The sequence below is a fragment of the Micromesistius poutassou genome, assembly GCF_964030765.1.
Source record: "Micromesistius poutassou genome assembly, chromosome: 12".
NCBI lineage: Eukaryota > Metazoa > Chordata > Actinopteri > Gadiformes > Gadidae > Micromesistius > Micromesistius poutassou.
In genome coordinates, this window is record NC_140282.1 from 521,493 (window position 1) to 541,657 (window position 20,165).

The 20,165-nt window shown below is 49.4% G+C and overlaps 3 protein-coding genes across 3 annotated transcripts in view; all 3 read right to left on the reverse strand.

Moving 5' to 3' along the window:
• LOC311356421 (tumor necrosis factor receptor type 1-associated DEATH domain protein-like) lies at positions 1 to 7,047 on the reverse strand. The gene is made up of 5 exons (XM_084476196.1): positions 6,989 to 7,047; positions 4,598 to 4,739; positions 3,698 to 3,978; positions 2,607 to 2,751; positions 1 to 893 (listed from the first exon to the last, which is right to left on the reverse strand). The coding sequence occupies exons 1-5, from the start codon at positions 7,004 to 7,006 to the stop codon at positions 604 to 606; spliced, it is 876 nt and encodes a 291-aa protein (XP_084332322.1). The 5' UTR covers positions 7,007 to 7,047; the 3' UTR covers positions 1 to 603.
• Positions 7,048 to 8,161: 1,114 nt separating this feature from the next.
• On the reverse strand, positions 8,162 to 15,307 carry LOC311356415 (prolyl 3-hydroxylase OGFOD1-like). Its single transcript, XM_084476190.1, has 12 exons — positions 15,078 to 15,307; positions 13,971 to 14,116; positions 13,483 to 13,529; positions 13,181 to 13,281; positions 12,410 to 12,526; positions 12,246 to 12,337; positions 10,698 to 10,826; positions 10,497 to 10,610; positions 10,328 to 10,407; positions 9,894 to 10,219; positions 9,699 to 9,827; positions 8,162 to 8,504 (listed from the first exon to the last, which is right to left on the reverse strand). Exons 1-12 carry the CDS (start codon positions 15,235 to 15,237, stop codon positions 8,284 to 8,286), a joined length of 1,662 nt encoding a protein of 553 aa, XP_084332316.1. The 5' UTR covers positions 15,238 to 15,307; the 3' UTR covers positions 8,162 to 8,283.
• Positions 15,308 to 16,233: 926 nt separating this feature from the next.
• The window catches only part of LOC311356066 (cleavage and polyadenylation specificity factor subunit 5-like), a gene marked incomplete at its 5' end in the record, with an annotated part of 4,646 nt that continues 714 nt past the window's right edge, over positions 16,234 to 20,165 (reverse strand). Inside the window, 6 exons of the mRNA XM_084475849.1 lie at positions 16,234 to 16,599; positions 17,411 to 17,525; positions 17,665 to 17,740; positions 18,051 to 18,140; positions 18,594 to 18,657; positions 18,958 to 19,158. Of these exons, the coding sequence (XP_084331975.1) occupies positions 16,578 to 16,599; positions 17,411 to 17,525; positions 17,665 to 17,740; positions 18,051 to 18,140; positions 18,594 to 18,657; positions 18,958 to 19,158 (568 nt within the window). The 3' untranslated portion in view covers positions 16,234 to 16,577. The remainder of the gene's footprint in view (positions 16,600 to 17,410; positions 17,526 to 17,664; positions 17,741 to 18,050; positions 18,141 to 18,593; positions 18,658 to 18,957; positions 19,159 to 20,165) is intronic.

A 20,165-nucleotide genomic window follows, 5' to 3' on the forward strand; every position in this document is an offset into this window, starting at 1 on the left:
ATAAACCACACACACACACACACACACACACACACACACACACACACACACACACACACACACACACACACACACACACACACACACACACACACACACACACACACACACACACCAAAGATCAAATATCAAATATTTCATAAGTACATCTTCCACCCCTCCTCTGCTCCCTACACTGGGTGTAGGGTCCCAGTACAGTCACTGGGACCGCCCCAGTGGCTGTACTGGGACGGTCCCAGTACAGCCAAGTGGCTGTACTGGGACCGCCCCAGTACAGCCACTGGGGCCGTCCCAGTACAGTACAGGGTCACTGGGACAGCCCCAGTGGCCGTACTGGGACAGCCCCAGTACAGTACAGCCACCGGGACGGCCCCAGTACTGTACTGTACTGGGGCCGTCCCAGTACTGTACTGTACTGGGGCCGTCCCGGTGGCTGTACTGGGACCACCCCAGTACAGTACTGGGACCATCCCAGTACACGTCACTGGGACGGCCCCAGTAGAGCCACTGGGACGGCCCCAGTACAGCCACTGGGGCCATCCCAGTACAGCTACTGGGGCGGCCCCAGTAGCTCCACCGGGGCGGCCCCAGTGGCCGGCGGCCTCAGGCCACGCCCAGCAGGCTCTCGGCCAGCCCGGTGAGCCGGCAGTCCTCCAGCGCTCCCACCAGCCGGCCCAGCTTGGCGGCGCTGCCCTCGGCCTGCGTGAAGCGGCTGATCATCTGGTAGGCCTGCTCGTAGAGCCCCTCCCTCTCGTACTCGTAGGCCAGGTTGTCGATGGCGGGGCCCTTGAGCGCGCCGCAGCCCCGCGCCAGCGCCCGGCCCACGTGCTTCCACTGCCGGCCCACGCCGTTGGAGAAGCTGTGGACGTCGGCGGGGGTCAGGATACGGTCCTCTGGGAGGGGGGGAGGGGGGGGGGAGGGAGGGGGGGAGGGGGGGGAGAGGGAGAGAGAGAGGTGTTAATGTGAGGCTTGATTCTGATTAAATGGCTCTCAGTCTATGAAGAACACGGCCCCTAACAGATCTATCTATCACTCTATCACTCTATCTATCTATCTATCTGTCTATCAATCTATCTATCTATCTATCTGTCTATCTATCTATCTATCTATCTATCTATCACTCTATCTATCACTCTATCTATCTATCTATCTATCACTCTATCACTCTATCTATCTATCTATCTGTCTATCAATCTATCTATCTATCTATCTGTCTATCTATCTATCTATCTATCTATCTATCACTCTATCTATCACTCTATCTATCTATCTATCTATCACTCTATCACTCTATCTATCTATCTATCTGTCTATCAATCTATCTATCTATCTATCTGTCTATCTATCTATCTATCTATCTATCTATCACTCTATCTATCACTCTATCTATCTATCTATCTATCACTCTATCACTCTATCTATCTATCTATCTATCTATCACTCTATCAATCTATCTATCTATCACTCTATCTATCACTCTATCTATCTATCACTCTATCTATCTATCTATCTATCTATCTATCTATCTATCTATCACTCTATCTATCTATCTATCTATCACTCTATCTATCTATCTATCTATCACTCTATCTATCACTCTATCTATCTATCTATCTATCTATCACTCTATCTATCTATCTATCTATCTATCTATCTATCACTCTATCACTCTATCTATCTATCTATCACTCTATCTATCTATCTATCTATCCATCCATCCATCTATCTATCTATCTATCCATCCATCCATCTATCTATCTATCTATCCATCCATCTATCTATCTGTCTATCTATCTATCCATCCATCTATCTGTCTATCTATCTATCTATCTATCTGTCTATCTATCTATCCTTCTATCTATCTATCTATCTATCTATCTATCTATCTATCTATCTGTCTGTCTATCTATCTATCTATCTATCTATCTATCTATCTATCTATCTATCCTTCTATCTATCTATCTATCTATCTGTCTATCTATCTATCTATCTATCTGTCTGTCTATCTATCTATCCTTCTATCTATCTATCTATCTATCTATCTATCTGTCTATCTATCTATCTATCTATCTGTCTATCTATCTATCACAGATATATAACAGATGTATAACAGGTGCAATATGGTTCTGTTTTACACTTTGAAAGGAGATGATATAGTTCATGGTTCATGATATAGATGATTAAATAGTTATATTTATATAGATATATTTATATATATAGTGATATAGTTATATATATAGTGATATAGTTATATATATATAGTGATATAGTTATATATATATATAGATGATATAGTTATATATATATAGCTGATATAGTTATATATATAGTGATATAGTTATATATATACCCTGCTGGAGAACCAGCAGGGTTAAAGGCTCCTCAGGTCCTAGACCTCTAAAGGCTGTCAGGTCTTAGACCTCTAAAGGCTGTCAGGTCTTAGACCTCTAAAGGCTGTCAGGTCTTAGACCTCTAAAGGCTGTCAGGTCTTAGACCTCTAAAGGTCTAAGGTCCTAAGGTCTAAAGGTCTAAGGTCCTAAGGTCTAAAGGTCTAAGGTCCTAAGGTCTAAAGGCTCTAGACCTGAGGTCTTAGGTCCGGTCCTCACCGAACATCCCGGTCTGGAAGCGGAAGCAGTCTCCGGGCGGGGGCGTCGGGGTCGGGGGGGGCCCCGGGGCCCCCGGGCCCCCCAGGGCCTGCTCCTGGAGCCGCTGCTCCAGCTCCTCCATCTCGTCGTCACGGAGACGCGCCGACTGAGGACACATCAATCAAACACTCTCAGACACCGGGGGACCAGTGCTCCCAGTAACCCGTCACTGGTTCCCAACACGCAGACCCCAGAACCAGAGACCAGAACCAGAGACCAGAACCAGAGACCAGAACCAGAGACCAGAACCAGAGACCAGAACCAGACCCCAGAACCAGAGACCAGAACCAGAGACCAGAACGCCGGCCTCGTGTCTCCATGGCACCGCTGGACCAGTCAGGCCTCCAGGTCTCCGATCATGTGATCATCAGCACCCAACAGCACCCTACTGCACCCTACTGCACCCTACGGCACCCTACAGCACCCAACGGCACCCTACGGCACCCTACGGCACCCTACAGAACCCTACAGCACCCTACTGCACCCTACGGCACCCTACTGCACCCTACGGCACCCTACAGCACCCTACTGCACCCTACGGCACCCTACAGCACCCTACGGCACCCTACGGCACCCTACTGCACCCTACTGCACCCTACTGCACCCTACAGCACCCTACAGCACCCTACTGCACCCTACTGCACCCTACTGCACCCTACGGCACCCTACGGCACCCTACGGCACCCTACGGCACCCTACAGCACCCTACTGCACCCTACGGCACCCTACGGCACCCTACAGCACCCTACTGCACCCTACTGCACCCTACAGCACCCTACTGCACCCAACAGCACCCTACTGCACCCTACAGCACCCTACTGCACCCTACTGCACCCTACGGCACCCTACAGCACCCTACGGCACCCTACGGCACCCTACAGCACCCTATGGGTGAGAGGGGGATGAGCAGCACCCTACAGCACCCTACCTGGGGGAGGTGGGTGACCCACTACGGGTGAGAGGTGGGTGACCCCCTACCTGGGGGAGGTGGGTGACCCCCTACGGGTGAGTGGTGGGTGACCCCCTACGGGTGAGAGGTGGGTGACCCCTACCTGGGAGAGGTGCATGTGGTCCAGGCAGGCCTCCAGGCGGTCCAGGCACAGGTCCAGGGTCTGGTCGCCGGCCTTCAGCTGCGTCTCCAGCTTGGCCTCGGGGCCGGCGCCCAGCAGCCGCCCGGCGTGCTGCGCCAGCGCCTGGCGGAGCGTTCCGGAGACGTAGCTCTGGAGGAAGCGCTGGCACGCCTCCTGCTCCACGAACTTCAGCTCCACGCCCAGCAGGGGGTCGGCGTCGTGAAGCTTCAGGATCTCATAGCCGCCGAGCCCCCCCGCAGAGTCTGGGGCCACGCACACACGCACACGCACGCACACATACATACGCACACACACACACACGCACACACGCACGCATATGTGCACACACACACACGCACGCACACACACATACATATGCACACGCACACACACGCACACACGCATGCATATGTGCACACACACACACGCACGCACACACACGCACACACACATACATACGCACACGCACACACACGCACACACGCACGCATATGTGCACACACACACGCCCGCGCACACGCACACACGCACGCACACACACATAAATGCTTTTATTTGGATCCAAATTTACAAAGAAGGAGAAAAAGATCCAAACATTTTGGGAAGAAATGACTGATAGGTTCAACGAGCTTAAGACATGATGAGTTAAGTTATCATACACAGAGTTAAGTTATCTACACACAACACTTATGGATCAACTAAACATCTTTGTCTGCAGATTCGTGTACTACACACTGAGACAGAGCATCGTGTTGCCAATCTTTTGGCTCCCTTCTCACACACACACACACACACCCGCGCACACACAGACACACACACACACGGTGTGAGGTCTGGTGTGGGGCCGTGGGGGGCGGGGCCTGGGGGGGGGGGCGGGTCTACCTGTCAGGGTGAGCTTGATGACCTTGAAGAGGGTGAACTTGTGGTGGGGGTCCTTGTAGAGCGACAGCAGGTCCACCTGAGGACAGAGCGACTTCAGGAACAGAACCGCCCCCCCCGACCAGGCGCCGACATCTGCCATGCTCTGACACACACACACACACACACACGCACGCACGCACGCACACACACACACACGCACGCACGCACGCACACACACACACAACACACAGAGGCACACACACACACACACGCACGCACGCACGCACACACACACGCACGCACGCACGCACCACACACGCACACACACACACAGGCACGCACGCACACACACACACACGCACACACACACGCACACAGACACACACACAGTTCATTAGGACTCAGATCGGTCAGGGCCATGTTTACAATCTTATGGGATCATAACAACAATTATAAACGATCATAAATAACTAAATGTTGAGGCGTCAGCCGGTGACGTTCATCTCTGCTCGTCCTCAAATGTCCCGTTCTCCAAATCTCTCCCGGCGGGAATCAGCAGCAGATTGTAACTCAGAGCGTCAGAAACTAAAGCTTCCGACTCTCCACAACACACCGAGGAAAGGAAGTGATGGTTGTGGTTTCTTGTCATTCTCATTTCTCCTTTCTCATTCCCAGATATCAACACCCATGCGAGCATGCCAGCGACATGAGAACCAATCATTCATCGCAGCAAATTTTATGCAGCATTAATATACATCACAATGTGTATTAATGTGTATTAATATACATCACAATGTGTATTAATGTGTATTAATATACATCACAATGTGTATTAATGTGTATTAATATACATCACAATGTGTATTAATGTGTATTAATATACATCACAATGTGTATTAATGTGTATTAATATACATCACAATGTGTATTCAGGATGCATTCAACCATTGAGCGCATTGAGCTTCATCACATTGAAGTTTATGATAATTCACGGCCCTGGTTGGGCCCCTGATGCGTCCCCGGAGGCGAGGGGCCCGCAGCGCGTTCATAGGAGGGACGATATTACACTCATAACGCCGGATTTGTTTCATAATGTATGACGTGTGTTTTAAATAGCCTGGTGCCAAACGGAGGGTCTTGATTTAGCCGCGTGGGGCGGGCCCATGCTGTGGTGTAACAACACGTCCTCAGTTAACACCTTCGCTTCGTCCTTCGTCTGAACACAGGCCCAGGTTCACACACACCATCTCATCTCGTTGGTGCGAGAAGATTCCTGAGAAGCAGCCTCGTATTCCTGGCGGAAAACCATCCCTGGGTCGGACTTCTAGAGGGGAGACGCAGGAGCCAAGATGCTGTGCCAGAGCTACTTACTAGCATCGCAGACAATAAATTAATAACTTAAAGTGCATTTAATTATCGTCCATTCCTAGACACGATAAACGTGACATGAGTACAATTCGTCCACATCTATCTTATAGGTAGATAGATATCTTATATCTATCTTTAGGCCAACATGCTGCTCAGAGTCTGTCTGCGTGCTACAGGATTCAGGGGGGGGTGGAAATAAGCCCACAATCACTAGAAACACGGTGTAACTCCCACTCTAATTAAAAGATAACTGATATTGAAATGTTTGGTTTAACCGTCTGAAAGCTTAATGGAATGATATTATGCATACATTATTATTATTACTATATTATTACATTAGGCCTGTAAGAAAATCTAATACAGTATATGGGACCGTTTTTCCATGAGCATTAGGTTTATAGGAAATACGTGCAGGGCAAATACAGATAGGTGGACACTTTCAGCAGAAGGTATACAAACAGGCCAATTTAAAATACAACTCGTAACGTCAGACTCCCTGGTCGTGATTTGTTTCTCCCGCTCTGATGCGGACTTGTTTTCGTTCTGATGTGTTTCTGCTCTGCACATTAATGGCTCTTCGTGGAAAGAACATCACAAGGGATTATGCTTTTCTGTTAAACTAATACGATGCCTTATCCCATATGTAATCATATGCCTATATGTCTATGCGCTGGTATTCTATAAATATAATGGTAAGATTAGTCCCCCGCAGATGTAAAGGATTATTATCCTGAGCGGTCGCTCTCAGATCCACTCACCCCGACCCGACACGGCGAGGTCCGGGGGACGAGAGACACAGACACCGGGTTTAGCAAAGACTCGGTTTGAAAACGACCCGGAGTCCTCGGCCCAGTACAGGACCAGTACAGGACTGGTTTGCTGAATGGGTTTCAGAATAACACCAATGTCTTCGTGAATTGCAGGACAGACAGTTAGGTACAAAATAAGTACAAAGAAAGTACTCGTACACACATGTGTTAACGACACACCGTGCAGACGGCTGCTCTTTGGCGTCGCCCCGATCGTGAATCTTTAAGAACTTACCTGGAACTTTGTCACCATGTTCGGACGCTTCCTCCTCGGGACCACGCCCACAGCCTGCTGGGAGCGTCGCGCCCTGTGATTGGCTGACTGAGAATCAGGGAACGCTGCGATTGGACGAAGTTAAGTTTTAGTCGAGGGGGGCGGACCCTCAGCAGAGAGGAAATGGTTGATGGCGGCTCCCCAAACCAGTCCCTTACTGGTGAACCAAACTAGTCCCTTACTGGTGAACCAAACCAGACTATACTGGTGAACCAAACCAGACTATACTGGTGGACCAAACCAGTACCTTACTGGTGAACCAAACCAGACTATACTGGTAGACCATACCAGAGCCATACTGGTGGACCATGGACCTCTCAGCCCGGCCGGCAGAACCAGTTCAACCAAGCAGTGGTTTATTAAGTCTCGGGAGTCTTGGCCAATTAATTTAAACGCCAGAGTCATAATCATATTATCCAGATCGTTTGTTTGAGTGATTAAGCAATAGAAATCACGTGATTGAGATTGCTTTTAGAATAATTCTATTATTATTTATTCTTATCTCAAGTTCATTTTTCTCATCAAAATGAACTGAAATTGACATTTGAATTTAAGCCCCAGTAGATAAAACACGGTTGGTTTTTATTTCGCCACCAGGGGGTGACAGAGTTGTTTCTACATTAAGTGGTTGTCTTAGTTGCTATCAATTACAACACATTTATTTTATTAAATTCAGCCAATTCATATTTCGTACATTTCGTAATTTGACCATAGATACACAAATTGTGATTAGTACAGAAACTGTTTTGGCCTTTCTGACCAAGGACACATTACGTATTTAACAGAAAAACAACAAATCCTACAAAAGTGTTATTATCTAAAACTGTTTGCCTCCTGCTGTACCCTAGACCCTCCATGACCTGACAGTGACTCATACTGTACCCTAGACCCTCCATGACCTGACAGTGACTCATACTGTACCCTAGACCCTCCATAACCTGACAGTGACTCATACTGTACCCTAGACCCTCCATGACCTGACAGTGACTCATACTGTACCCTAGACCCTCCATGACCTGACAGTGACTCATACTGTACCCTAGACCCTCCATAACCTGACAGTGACTCATACTGTACCCTAGACCCTCCATGACCTGACAGTGACTCATACTGTACCCTAGACCCTCCATGACCTGACAGTGACTCATACTGTACCCTAGACCCTCCATAACCTGACAGTGACTCATACTGTACGGCGGACAGCGTGGGTCGGACCAGCAGTGGAGAAACAACCAAAGTGTAAAAGTCACAAAGATTTATTCATAGTACACAAAAGAGAAGTCGTAAAAGGTTCTGCGGAGGTTATTGCCGTTCTCCTGACAGGAGCTCTTGTGGTTGATGTGTTTGACGAACTTGAGCGTCTCCTTGTCGCGGTACACCAGCGCCAGACAGTTGTCCTCTGGGTTCACCGTCAGCAGCTCCTCGTCCTCCTCGTTGGCCACGTAGGACGTGAAGCCGCCGAACTCTGAGGGCCAGTCTGCACGCACACACGCACGCACGCACACACACACACACGCGCACACACACAAAACAAATCAAACTAAAGCTGTTCCAGTCTGATCCAGAGACATCGCTAACCATCAAACTCAATTCCCGCCGTCGCTGACGCCCGGCACTGCAGGCCGCATCGGGGGAGAGAACGCAGGTCTAGTGCCGCTCCGAGGCATCACATGACTGTCATCACATGACATCCGATGCATCACATGACTCCTTCACTACACAGGCAGAGAGCCTCATCGTGTCATGGTAACAGAGAAGACGTGTTAGTAGTAGACTGTGCTAGAGGCTTTATCGGTGTGTACTTTATCGGTGTGTACTTTATCAGTGTGTACTTTATCGGTGTGTACTTTATCAGTGTGTACTTTATCAGTGTGTACTTTATCGGTGTGTACTTTATCAGTGTGTACTTTATCGGTGTGTACTTTATCGGTGTGTACTTTATCGGTGTGTACTTTATCAGTGTGTACTTTATCGGTGTGTACTTTATCGGTGTGTACTTTATCAGTGTGTACTTTATCGGTGTGTACTTTATCGGTGTGTACTTTATCAGTGTGTACTGGTATCGGCCGTTACTCAAGTTCAGGAATCAGAGGGTTAGGTTAGTGGGGTTAGGTTAGTGGGGTTATGGTTAGTGGGGTTATGGTTAGTGGGGTTATGGTTAGTGGGGTTATGGTTAGTGGGGTTAGGGTTAGTGGGGTTAGGTTAGTGGGGTTATGGTTAGTGGGGTTAGGTTAGTGGGGTTATGGTTAGTGGGGTTATGGTTAGTGGGGTTAGGGTTAGTGGGGTTAGGTTAGTGGGGTTAGGTTAATGGGGTTAGTGGGTTAATGGGTTAGGTTAGTGGGTTAGTAGGTTGGGGTTAGGTTAGTGGGTTAGGTTAGTGGGTTAGGTTAGTGGGTTAATGGGGTTAGTGGGTTAGGTTAGTGGGGTTAGTGGGTTAGTAGGTTAGGGTTAGGTTAGTAGGTTAGTAGGTTGGGGTTAGGTTAGTGGGGTTAGTGGGTTAGTAGGTTAGGGTTAGGGGGTTAGGTTAGTGGGTTAGGTTAGTGGGGTTAGTAGGTTAGGTTAGTAGGTTAGTAGGTTAGGGTTAGGGGGTTAGGTTAGTGGGTTAGGTTAGTGGGTTAGGTTAGTGGGGTTAGTGGGTTAGGTTAGTAGGTTAGTAGGTTGGGGTTCTGACCTGAGCAGCCGAAGGGCAGCAGGAGGTCCAGGGCGTACTCGGCCCTCACCGCCTCCCCGTCGTGGAGCAGGGTGTAGCCCCCGTGGGTCCAGCGCCGCAGCTCTCCGGCGTACTCCGGGGTGCTGGGCTCTGGGGGGGTCAGAGGTTAGAGTCAGACTCACCTGGAGGGGACCCTCACCCTCACCCCCCCTCTACCTTTGGCCTTGGTCTTCTTCTTCGTCGACGGCGTTGTCTCCATCGCGGACCCCGTGGCCTCTCCGTCCCTCGCGCTCTCTTGGCTCTCCACCTCCTCCTCCTCCTCCTCCTCCTCTACCTCCTCCTCCTCCTCCTCTTCCTTCTCCTCCTTCTCTCCGTCCTCGTCCTCGTCCTCTTCCTCGTCGTCTTCATCGTTGGGGCAGAGGTAGTGCAGCCGGAGGCCGGTGAAGTTGGAGAGCAGCAGGAAGAAGGCCTCGGAGCAGAGCAGCTCCCAGCACTCGCTGACGCACGACGGGAGGCTCTCCAGAGACGCCACCTCGTAGGACCTGGGGAGCAGCGCCGTTACTACCACCGCCTTTAAGGGAGGGGGGAGAGGAGGGAGGGTAAAGGGGGGAGACGGGGGGGGGGGGGGGGAGACGGGGGAGACGGCCCACCTGTTGTTGGGGGGCCCCCTCCTGGCCCACTGGATGTCGTGCAGCCTCAGAGCCACGCTGACCTCCGCAAACTTCTCCTCCTGGCGACAGAGAGAGAGAGAGAGCGTCAGCAGCGAGGACGGAAGAAACACAAGCAGTGAAGACAACACCGACAGAGGAGGAGGCGCACCTTCAGGAAGTCTTTGAGCTGGATTTCGGCGCTCTCTTCAAACTCCTCCTGGATCTGCTCCTGGTAGGAGATGTCCAGATACATGGGGTTCACCCACTCCAGCAGCAGCGTCTCCTGGGAGGAAACACGCAGCGCGTCAGGCGTCAGTACAGGAGCCTGACGCACCTGGAGGCAGAGGGGGGGGGGGGGGGGTCCACTCACGTCGCGGGGCAGGTGGGGGCTCCTGGGGAGGGCCTCCTCCACGTGGCGCGACGGCCGCTCCAGACACGGCCCGTGGAACCACCCGCTGAGAGACAGACGGCACTTGTCCTCCGACAGCACCTCCGCCACCTGCAGGAGCAGAGGTTAGTCTGGGGCCCTTACTCTGGGGCAGGAGGGGCCCTTACTCTGGGGCCGCTACTCTGGGGTCACGACCGGCGGGGCAGCGGACACTTTTATCCAAAGCGCCGTACACATATCGTACACGTATCGTACACGTATCGTACACGTATCGTACACGTATCGTACACGTATCGTACACGTATCGTACACGTATCGTACACGTATCGTACACGTATCGTACACGTATCGTACACGTATCGTACACGTATCGTACACGTATCGTACACGTATCATACACGTATCGTACACGTATCGTACACGTATCGTACACGTATCGTACACGTATCGTACACGTATCGTACACGTATCGTACACATATCGTACACGTATCGTACACGTATCGTACACGTATCGTACACGTATCGTACACATATCGTACACGTATCGTACACGTATCGTACACGTATCGTACACATATCGTACACGTATCGTACACGTATCGTACACGTATCGTACACGTATCGTACACGTATCGTACACATATCGTACACGTATCGTACACGTATCGTACACGTATCGTACACATATCGTACACGTATCGTACACGTATCGTACACGTATCGTACACGTATCGTACACGTATCGTACACATATCGTACACATGTCGTACACGTATCGTACACATATCGTACACGTATCGTACACGTATCGTACACGTATCGTACACGTATCGTACACGTATCGTACACATATCGTACACGTATCGTACACATATCGTACACGTATCGTACACGTATCGTACACGTATCGTACACGTATCGTACACATATCGTACACGTATCGTACACATGTCGTACACGTATCGTACACGTATCGTACACATATCGTACACATGTCGTACACGTATCGTACACGTATCGTACACGTATCGTACACGTATCGTACACATGTCGTACACGTATCGTACACGTATCGTACACGTATCGTACACGTATCATACACGTATCGTACACGTATCGTACACACATCGTACACGTATCGTACACATATCGTACACGTATCGTACACGTATCGTACACGTATCGTACACACATCGTACACGTATCGTACACGTATCGTACACATATCGTACACGTATCGTACACATATCGTACACGTATCGTACACATATCGTACACACATCGTACACACGTCGTACACATGTCGTACACATATCGTACACATGTCGTACACATATCGTACACATGTCGTACACATATCGTACACATATCGTACACATATCGTTGTTGAAGTAAACCTGGTTCAGGAACAGGTAGAGGACTACAGGGGGACGACGTCAGGGCCCGGACCCCCCAGGGCGTGGAACCCCCTCACCACCAGACCCCCCCACCCCCCCAACACGAGGCCCACCCCCACGGCGAGGCCCACCTGGTGGAAGGAGACGGGGGACACCTCAAACAGCACCAGTGTGTTCCAGGAGGGGACCAGCGACTTGACGATGTGCTTGGGCTGGAGGTGACCTGGTGGAGGAGGAACGGCGTTACTGGTCTGTTCTGAGGAGAGCCAGGGACCCCCTGCTGTGAGCTACGTACTGTCGGTGGCGTACAGGTCCAGCGTTCCCCCGTCGCTGCTCTGCCAGGGAGGGACCAGGTAGAGGATGAAGGCCACGCGGCGGCCCTCCAGCTCGTCGTCATGACAGAGGAGCACGTCTGGAGAGGACCAGTGTTAGCACGTAGATACTACTACCACGTACAACAGATACTACTACTACTACTACTACTGTAATACTACTACTACTACTGGAGTACTACTGCTGTAGTAATAGTGTTACCACGTAGAGCAGATACTACTACTACTACTACTACTACTACTACTGTAATACTACTACTGTAGTAATAGTGTTACCACGTACAGCAGATACTACTACTACTACTACTACTACTGTAGTACTACTACTGTAGTAATAGTGTTACCACGTAGAACAGATACTACTACCAGTGTTACCACGTAGAACAGATACTACTACTACTACTACTACTACTGTAGTACTACTACTGTAGTAATAGTGTTACCACGTACAACAGATACTACTACTACTACTACTACTGTAGTACTACTACTACTACTGTAGTACTACTGCTGTAGTAATAGTGTTACCACGTAGAACAGATACTACTACCAGTGTTACCACGTAGAACAGATACGACCTCTGTAATAACAGATACTACCACTGTAATAATAGTATTACCACGTATTCTTAATAAATATTACCACAGTATTAATAGTATTACCGGTGTATTAATGAGTATTACCGGTGTATTAATAAGTCTTATCACAGTATTAATAAGTATTACTAGTATTACCGGTGTACTGGTACTTGGCACAGGAGATGTCTACGGTGGGTTCCAGCTCAACACTCAGAACGTCTCCCAGCCACGAGCGGAAGCGGCCAAATAACGCTGCCCTGATACAACATACAGAATAATGAGTATTATGATCATGAGTATTAATATAAATCCACAGGCCTATAGACGTCTACAGACTACGTCTACAACTACAGACGTCCCAAAAGTACGTCAAGAAGAAATTCTTGACGTTAAGAAATTCAACCCAATCAGCCAGATGTTGTCTCTACGTTAAAACAGAAGAGCAGGTTCCACTTTACCTGAGGCCTGAGATGTGGGACTCTGTTCTCTCCCGTAAGTCGTCAGACTGGAAGAGAGGAGAGAGAAGACGTATGAACCAGTAGAACCAAGAGACGTTATTAACCACAGTAGAACCAAGAGACGGTATTAACCCCAGCAGTAGAACCAAGAGACGGTATTAACCAGTAGAACCTAGAGACGGTATTAACCAGTAGAACCAAGAGACGGTATTAACCAGTAGAACCAAGAGACGGTATTAACCAGTAGAACCTAGAGACGGTATTAACCAGTAGAACCAAGAGACGGTATTAACCAGTAGAACCAAGAGACGGTATTAACCAGTAGAACCAAGAGACGTTATTAACCACAGTAGAACCAAGAGACGGTATTAACCAGTAGAACCAAGAGACGTTATTAACCAGTAGAACCAAGAGACGTTATTAACCAGTAGAACCAAGAGACGGTATTAACCAGTAGAACCAAGAGAGTTATTAACGACGGGGCCAACCTGCTTGAACTTGTAGAGGTCATTGGACTTCTCGTGGAAGTTGAGTTCCAGAAGTTCCTTCTGGAGGTTTTCTGTGAACGCCTCGCTGTGGATGAAGTCCTTGATGATGCAGTGTGGGAACGGGTAGCAGCTCAGCTCCAGGTTCTCTGGAAAGTGAAGAGAGAGGAGACGTGAGGACAGGAGCACTGTGGTGTGATGTGGTCCTCAGCCCAGAGAGGAGACAACAACAGAGGGTCCACCGAGGGCCGCAAGACAATGGGACTAGACGACCGACAGACAGACAGACAGGCTTCAGGACAGACAGACAGGCTTCGGGACAGACAGACGGGTTTTGGGACAGACAGACAGACAGGCGTTAGGACAGACAGACAGGCGTTAGGACAGACAGACAGGCGTTAGGACAGACAGACAGGCGTTAGGACAGACAGACAGGTGTTAGGACGTTGTAATCATGCATGAATTGTTAACGATGATACAAGGTCAACAACAGCAACATTAACCCGTCTCACCCCCGTCCTAACCCGTCTCACCCCCCGTCCTAACCCGTCTCACCCCCCGTCCTAACCCGTCTCACCCCCCGTCCTAACCCGTCTCACCCCCCGTCCTAACCCGTCTCACCCCCAGTCCTAACCCGTCTCACCCCCCGTCCTAACCCGTCTCACCCCCCGTCCTAACCCGTCTCACCCCTGTCTGAGTACCCCGGTCCAGTGGATCCAGTCTAGGGTAGGACTCTAGGGTAGGACTCTAGGGTAGGACTCTAGGGTTAGGACTCTAGGGTAGGACTCTAGGGTAGGACTCTAGGGTTAGGACTCTAGGGTAGGACTCTAGGGTAGGACCCTAGGGGTAGGACTCTAGGGGTAGGACTCTAGGGTTAGGACTCTAGGGTTAGGACTCTAGGGTTAGGACTCTAGGGTAGGACTCTAGGGTAGGACTCTAGGGTTAGGACTCTAGGGTAGGACTCTAGGGTAGGACCCTAGGGGTAGGACTCTAGGGGTAGGACTCTAGGTTAGGACTCTAGGGTAGGACTCTAGGGTAGGACTCTAGGGTAGGACTCTAGGTTAGGACCCTAGGGGTTAGGACTCTTGTTTAGGACCCTAGTCCACTCACCATGGGAGTAGTGGACTCCTTGTGCCCATGCTTCCTTCACGGCTTTCTTCACTTCCTCGTCGTCCACCACCACAGAAAGTTGAGCCACTTCTTCGCGTTTCTTTATCCTCTTCCGCTTCTCCGGGTTGTCGCTGTGCTCCTGTGGTCGTTTGGAACTCATCGCTGCCGCCTCATGCTCCACATCTGGATGTTTACTTTGGTTCCGTCCACTCTATTAAAGTCCGGTCCGGGCGCACAGTGTCGACGTCAGCGTCTCGCTAGCAGGCGGCGAGCGTCGCGGAGGATCTACGACACGCACGTTAAGGCGCACACACTTTATTATTATATTATTATTATATTATATTATATATTATATTATAGGTTATATTTATGACACCGTCATAAATATAACCTGATTTGGTTATTTTACAACATTTGTTACATTGACAATTATCAAGACTTTTCTAATTGTGATTTCATATATTTTTGGCTAATATATATATAATATATATAATATATATATATATAATATATATATTTATATTGGCAATATACAACAATATTTATATAGTAAATATAAAAAAACACTTAAAAATACTTTATAACTTATATATACATACATATATATATATATACATACACATGTGATACCTTTTTTATTGGCTTCACTGCATTGTGAACAGAATATGAACATATTCCAGGAGCCTCGTTGTTGATAATACAGCTCTGAGACCACTACAAAGAACGTTAAGTTGACCTGATACATAAAACACATAATGGAAATCCTCAAAGGGTTTACCAAAGCCTGCATCTGTAATTCCCAGAGAAGTGCGGAGCAACACTTAGAGTGTCCTGCCTGTGGAAGCTATAAATACCCTCTCATCACCGCAGTTTAATCCAGTCCGGCTCTTGTTTGACACATTACAGGACAGCTTCAATGCAGTGTGAACAGAACTGTCTTTCTGAAGAACCGGTATTTTATGATACGGCTGCTTGGGGTGAAATTTTGAAAATTTTCATTTTCACCCCATTGTAGAAAAAAAAGAAAGCAGCTTGATATATTGGTAATGTTATAAATATTACTTTCAATACCCTTTGGAAAATGTGAGAACTCACAACCTGAATAAATCCATCAACACACTCCAGAAAGAGATCATTCCGCTAAACAAACAGTTTTATTAAAATAAAAAACACTCACATCATCACAGGTTAAAACAAGAAACTCAAAGTTGCAGCTTTTTCTTTTTTAATCAGACAAATCTTTTGAGAGTAAAATGAATTTGTAGCATTGGGATAAGGAAACAACATATGATAGAAAATATCACTTTTTTCTTTTCCCCCCAGGTAAAAAAAACAAACAAATTCCCCGGCCCCTAACCCCTCTCCACCCCCAGTGGAGCCCAGTGCTCCCAGTGAGGAGGAGCTGGGACAGTCCTTCAGTGATGAACAGTTCTTCTAAAGCTCCTCTTGAACTACGTCCATAAGGGCTGTGCTCACAGAGACAGCCTCACACACGTCCTCTTAGTTGTAGATGAAGTTAAACCTGAAAAACAACAAAGAAAAGAGTGATTTAGGAACAAAGATAATGTGTTGCATGTTGAAGCCTTTGTCAGTTTTATGGAGTTTACGTCAAGAATTGTATACTTATATTCAAGTCATCAATTCAACTTAAACCTTTGTGCATTCCAACGTTTATACATTTCCTTTTTAATCTATGACGGAGAAAAACGGACATCCAGACTTGATGTGGCAGAGTAGCAGAAGGCCACAGCCCGGGCAGTAAGCTGAACCAAACCCATTCCTTAAACCTCACTTACACTGAGGCATCTAGAGACGCTTTATACAGAGAGAGCGACAATAAGTACGTTAGTCAGAAGGAAGAGAACATACAATATGTCCTGTGGGTACCGTGAGGATGTTCATAGAACCAAGAGCCAGCACTAACCATCACTAGGTTAACCCGTTCCCCGTATACACTAACCATCACTAGGTTAACCCGTTCCCAGTATACACTAACCATCACTAGGTTAACCCGTTCCCCGTATACACTAACCATCACTAGGTTAACCCGTTCCCCGTATACACTAACCATCACTAGGTTAACCTGTTCCCCGTATACACTAACCATCACTAGGTTAACCCGTTCCCCGTATACACTAACCATCACTAGGTTAACCCGTACCCCGTATACACTAACCATCACTAGGTTAACCCATTCCCAGTATACACTAACCATCACTAGGTTAACCCGTTCCCCGTATACACTAACCATCACTAGGTTAACCCGTTCCCCGTATACACTAACCATCACTAGGTTAACCCGTTACAGATACTTCAATGGAGCCGGCAGGTACCTGCTGAGCAGCTGCGGGAGGCTGGAGATGATTGGTCCGTAGCCGGGGGCGTTGTCGTACAGCTCGAAGAGGGGCGCGGCCACCAGCTTGTAGTTCTTAGGGACCGCGAACAGAGCTGAGGACACGAGGACACAAGGACACGAGGACACGAGGAAACGAGGACACAAGGACACGAGTCAATCCCGACTGGACGTTCATCAATCACAACTTTGAGTCATATTCATGTTTGGACGTCAGCGTGCGTTCAGACGGACCTTTCTCCTGGAGCTGGACCACAAACAGCTTCTTGTGCTCCTTGGGTTTGGTCGTGTGAGCCGGAATGTACGGATACTGGACGGACGGACGGACGGACGGACACGTCAACCAGGCTGAACACAGACTCAACGAGATGCAATCGGTACCACAATAACCACGTTTTATCATCCATAAAACACATCCTCTGTGTTGAAGACCAACGTACGAGGCAGAGACTCAACAAACAGTTTCTACGGTTACGATCGGCCAGCACTGATTCTACGTTCAGAGAGACGTGGAGGTAAAGACTAGATACTGCTCTGGTCTGCACTGGTTGGTGTCTGGTCTGCAGAGGGTGACCTCATGACCTCATGACCCCCCGGCCGTGGGGGGGGGGGGCACTGACCTGCGGGGGCTCAAAGTTGGGGCGCCACCAGTTCCCGATGCAGTCGTCGATGACCCAGTCCTGCTTTACGCCATCCTGACGGCCGAGGATCTGACAACAGACGGAGAGCAGCAGTAGGACAACAGACCAACACAACCATTACCACCCATTACCACACCAGAGCTAGTAATGCAGACTCGTACCGGCCTCAGTTCAAAACAAACATACTCTCAGACATAGTGGTGTGGTGAACTATAAATATATTACTATATATAACTATAAATAAATTACTGTTGGAAATTAAGAGCATAGACAACTATCATTGTTTCAGAAAAAAGGTAAACTCCAGGCTCAGGGTGAATTTAAACCCCTAGTGACACTAACACGTCTGTTTATGTGGATATACGTCCTGTCTCGTAACACCAGGGACCGTGATGGAAATAAGTGCTTGCACTTTGTCATGTTTTCTTTTATCCCTTTTCTATCCCCAAATCAAATCAAACAACAACAACAACAACACAACAACAACACAGCAGCAGCCTCTCAGCAGGAGGCCGTCCGTACCTCCGTCATGAGGCGCTTCAGCCCGTCCACCTCGTCCTCTCCGGGGCTCAGCTCTCCGCCGGGCCTGGGGGGGGGGGGGCGGGGGGCGGGGGGGGGGGGGGGGGTTGTTGGTCAAAGTGCTTCACAGTGTTGACTGACATTCACCCGTTCATCACACACTCACACCCCGACGGCGGAGTGGACCCCGCAGGGCGACGGCCAGCGGGGTCAGGAGCAGTGAGGGTGAGGGCGTCTGGCTCAGGGACACCTCCACACTCCGGGGATCCAACCAGCAACCTTGCGGTTACCAGCCGACCCCCCCATGGTACCACAGACTGTACAGGAACACGCTGGTACGGCCGATGGTACGGCCGATGGTACTCACAGCTTGAAGAAGGTGGTGCCGAGCTGCAGCAGCAGGACGTGGGGCAGCCGGTGCTCGTGGACGATGAGCACGCCCTCCACCGTCCGCCTCATCCCCATCTTGTCGAACTCCTCCCTCATCCTCTGGAAGCGCGCCGCCACCGAGCTGTCCTTCTCGTACAGCGGCTCCTTGGTGCCGAACGTGTAGTTGGTGAGAGGGTACCTGGTACAGAACCAGAGGAGCTGAACTCTACTGACCAACGAACCCGATCACTGGTACAGACTACAGGTAGACAGACCGGATCACTGGTACAGACTACAGGTAGGGGACAGATCACTGGTACAGACTACAGGTAGGGGACAGACCGGATCACTGGTACAGACTACAGGGACAGACCGGATCACTGGTACAGACTACAGGTAGGAGACCGGATCACTGGTACAGACTACAGGTAGGGGACAGACCGGATCACTGGTACAGACTACAGGGACAGACCGGATCACTGGTACAGACTACAGGTAGGAGACCGGATCACTGGTACAGACTACAGGTAGGGGACAGACCGGATCACTGGTACAGACCACGGGGACAGACCGGATCACTGGTACAGACTACAGGTAGGAGACCGGATCACTGGTACAGACCACAGGTAGGGGACAGACCGGATCACTGGTACAGACCACGGGGACAGACCGGATCACTGGTACAGACCACGGGGACAGACCGGATCACTGGTACAGACTACAGGTAGGGGACAGACCGGATCACTGGTACAGACTACAGGTAGGAGACCGGATCACTGGTACAGACTACAGGTAGGAGACAGACCGGATCACTGGTACAGACTACAGGTAGGGGACAGACCGGATCACTGGTACAGACTACAGGTAGGAGACCGGATCACTGGTACAGACTACAGGTAGGGGACAGACCGGATCACTGGTACAGACTACAGGTAGGAGACCGGATCACTGGTACAGACTACAGGTAGGGGACCGGATCACTGGTACAGACTACAGGTAGACAGACCGGATCACTGGTACAGACTACAGGTAGGAGACAGGATCACTGGTACAGACTACAGGTAGGGGACAGACGCACCACACAGACCAGAGACCCTGGTTGATGGTCCTCTCCAGGGGGTGTGTGTGTTAGTGTGTGTACTAGTGTGTGTTAGTGTGTGTTAGTGTGTGTTAGTGTACTAGTGTGTGTTAGTGTGTGTTAGTGTA

Bases quoted from the DNA above. Each gene is read 5' to 3' on its own strand.
- LOC311356421 (XM_084476196.1), bottom strand. The intron at 3,979-4,597 runs GTAGACCCGCCC...GCGTGGCCCCAG, and splicing joins CATCAAGCTCACCCTGACAG to ACTCTGCGGGGGGGCTCGGC. The intron at 894-2,606 runs GTGAGGACCGGA...CCCCCCTCCCAG, and splicing joins CTTCCAGACCGGGATGTTCG to AGGACCGTATCCTGACCCCC.
- LOC311356415 (XM_084476190.1), bottom strand. From the start codon at position 15,237: ATGAGTTCCAAACGACCACAGGAGCACAGCGACAACCCGGAGAAGCGG. The intron at 10,220-10,327 runs GTGGGCCGTCTC...GCTGCTCCCCAG, and splicing joins AGGGGGCCCCCCAACAACAG to GTCCTACGAGGTGGCGTCTC. The intron at 9,828-9,893 runs GTAGAGGGGGGG...TGACCCCCCCAG, and splicing joins GAAGAAGACCAAGGCCAAAG to AGCCCAGCACCCCGGAGTAC.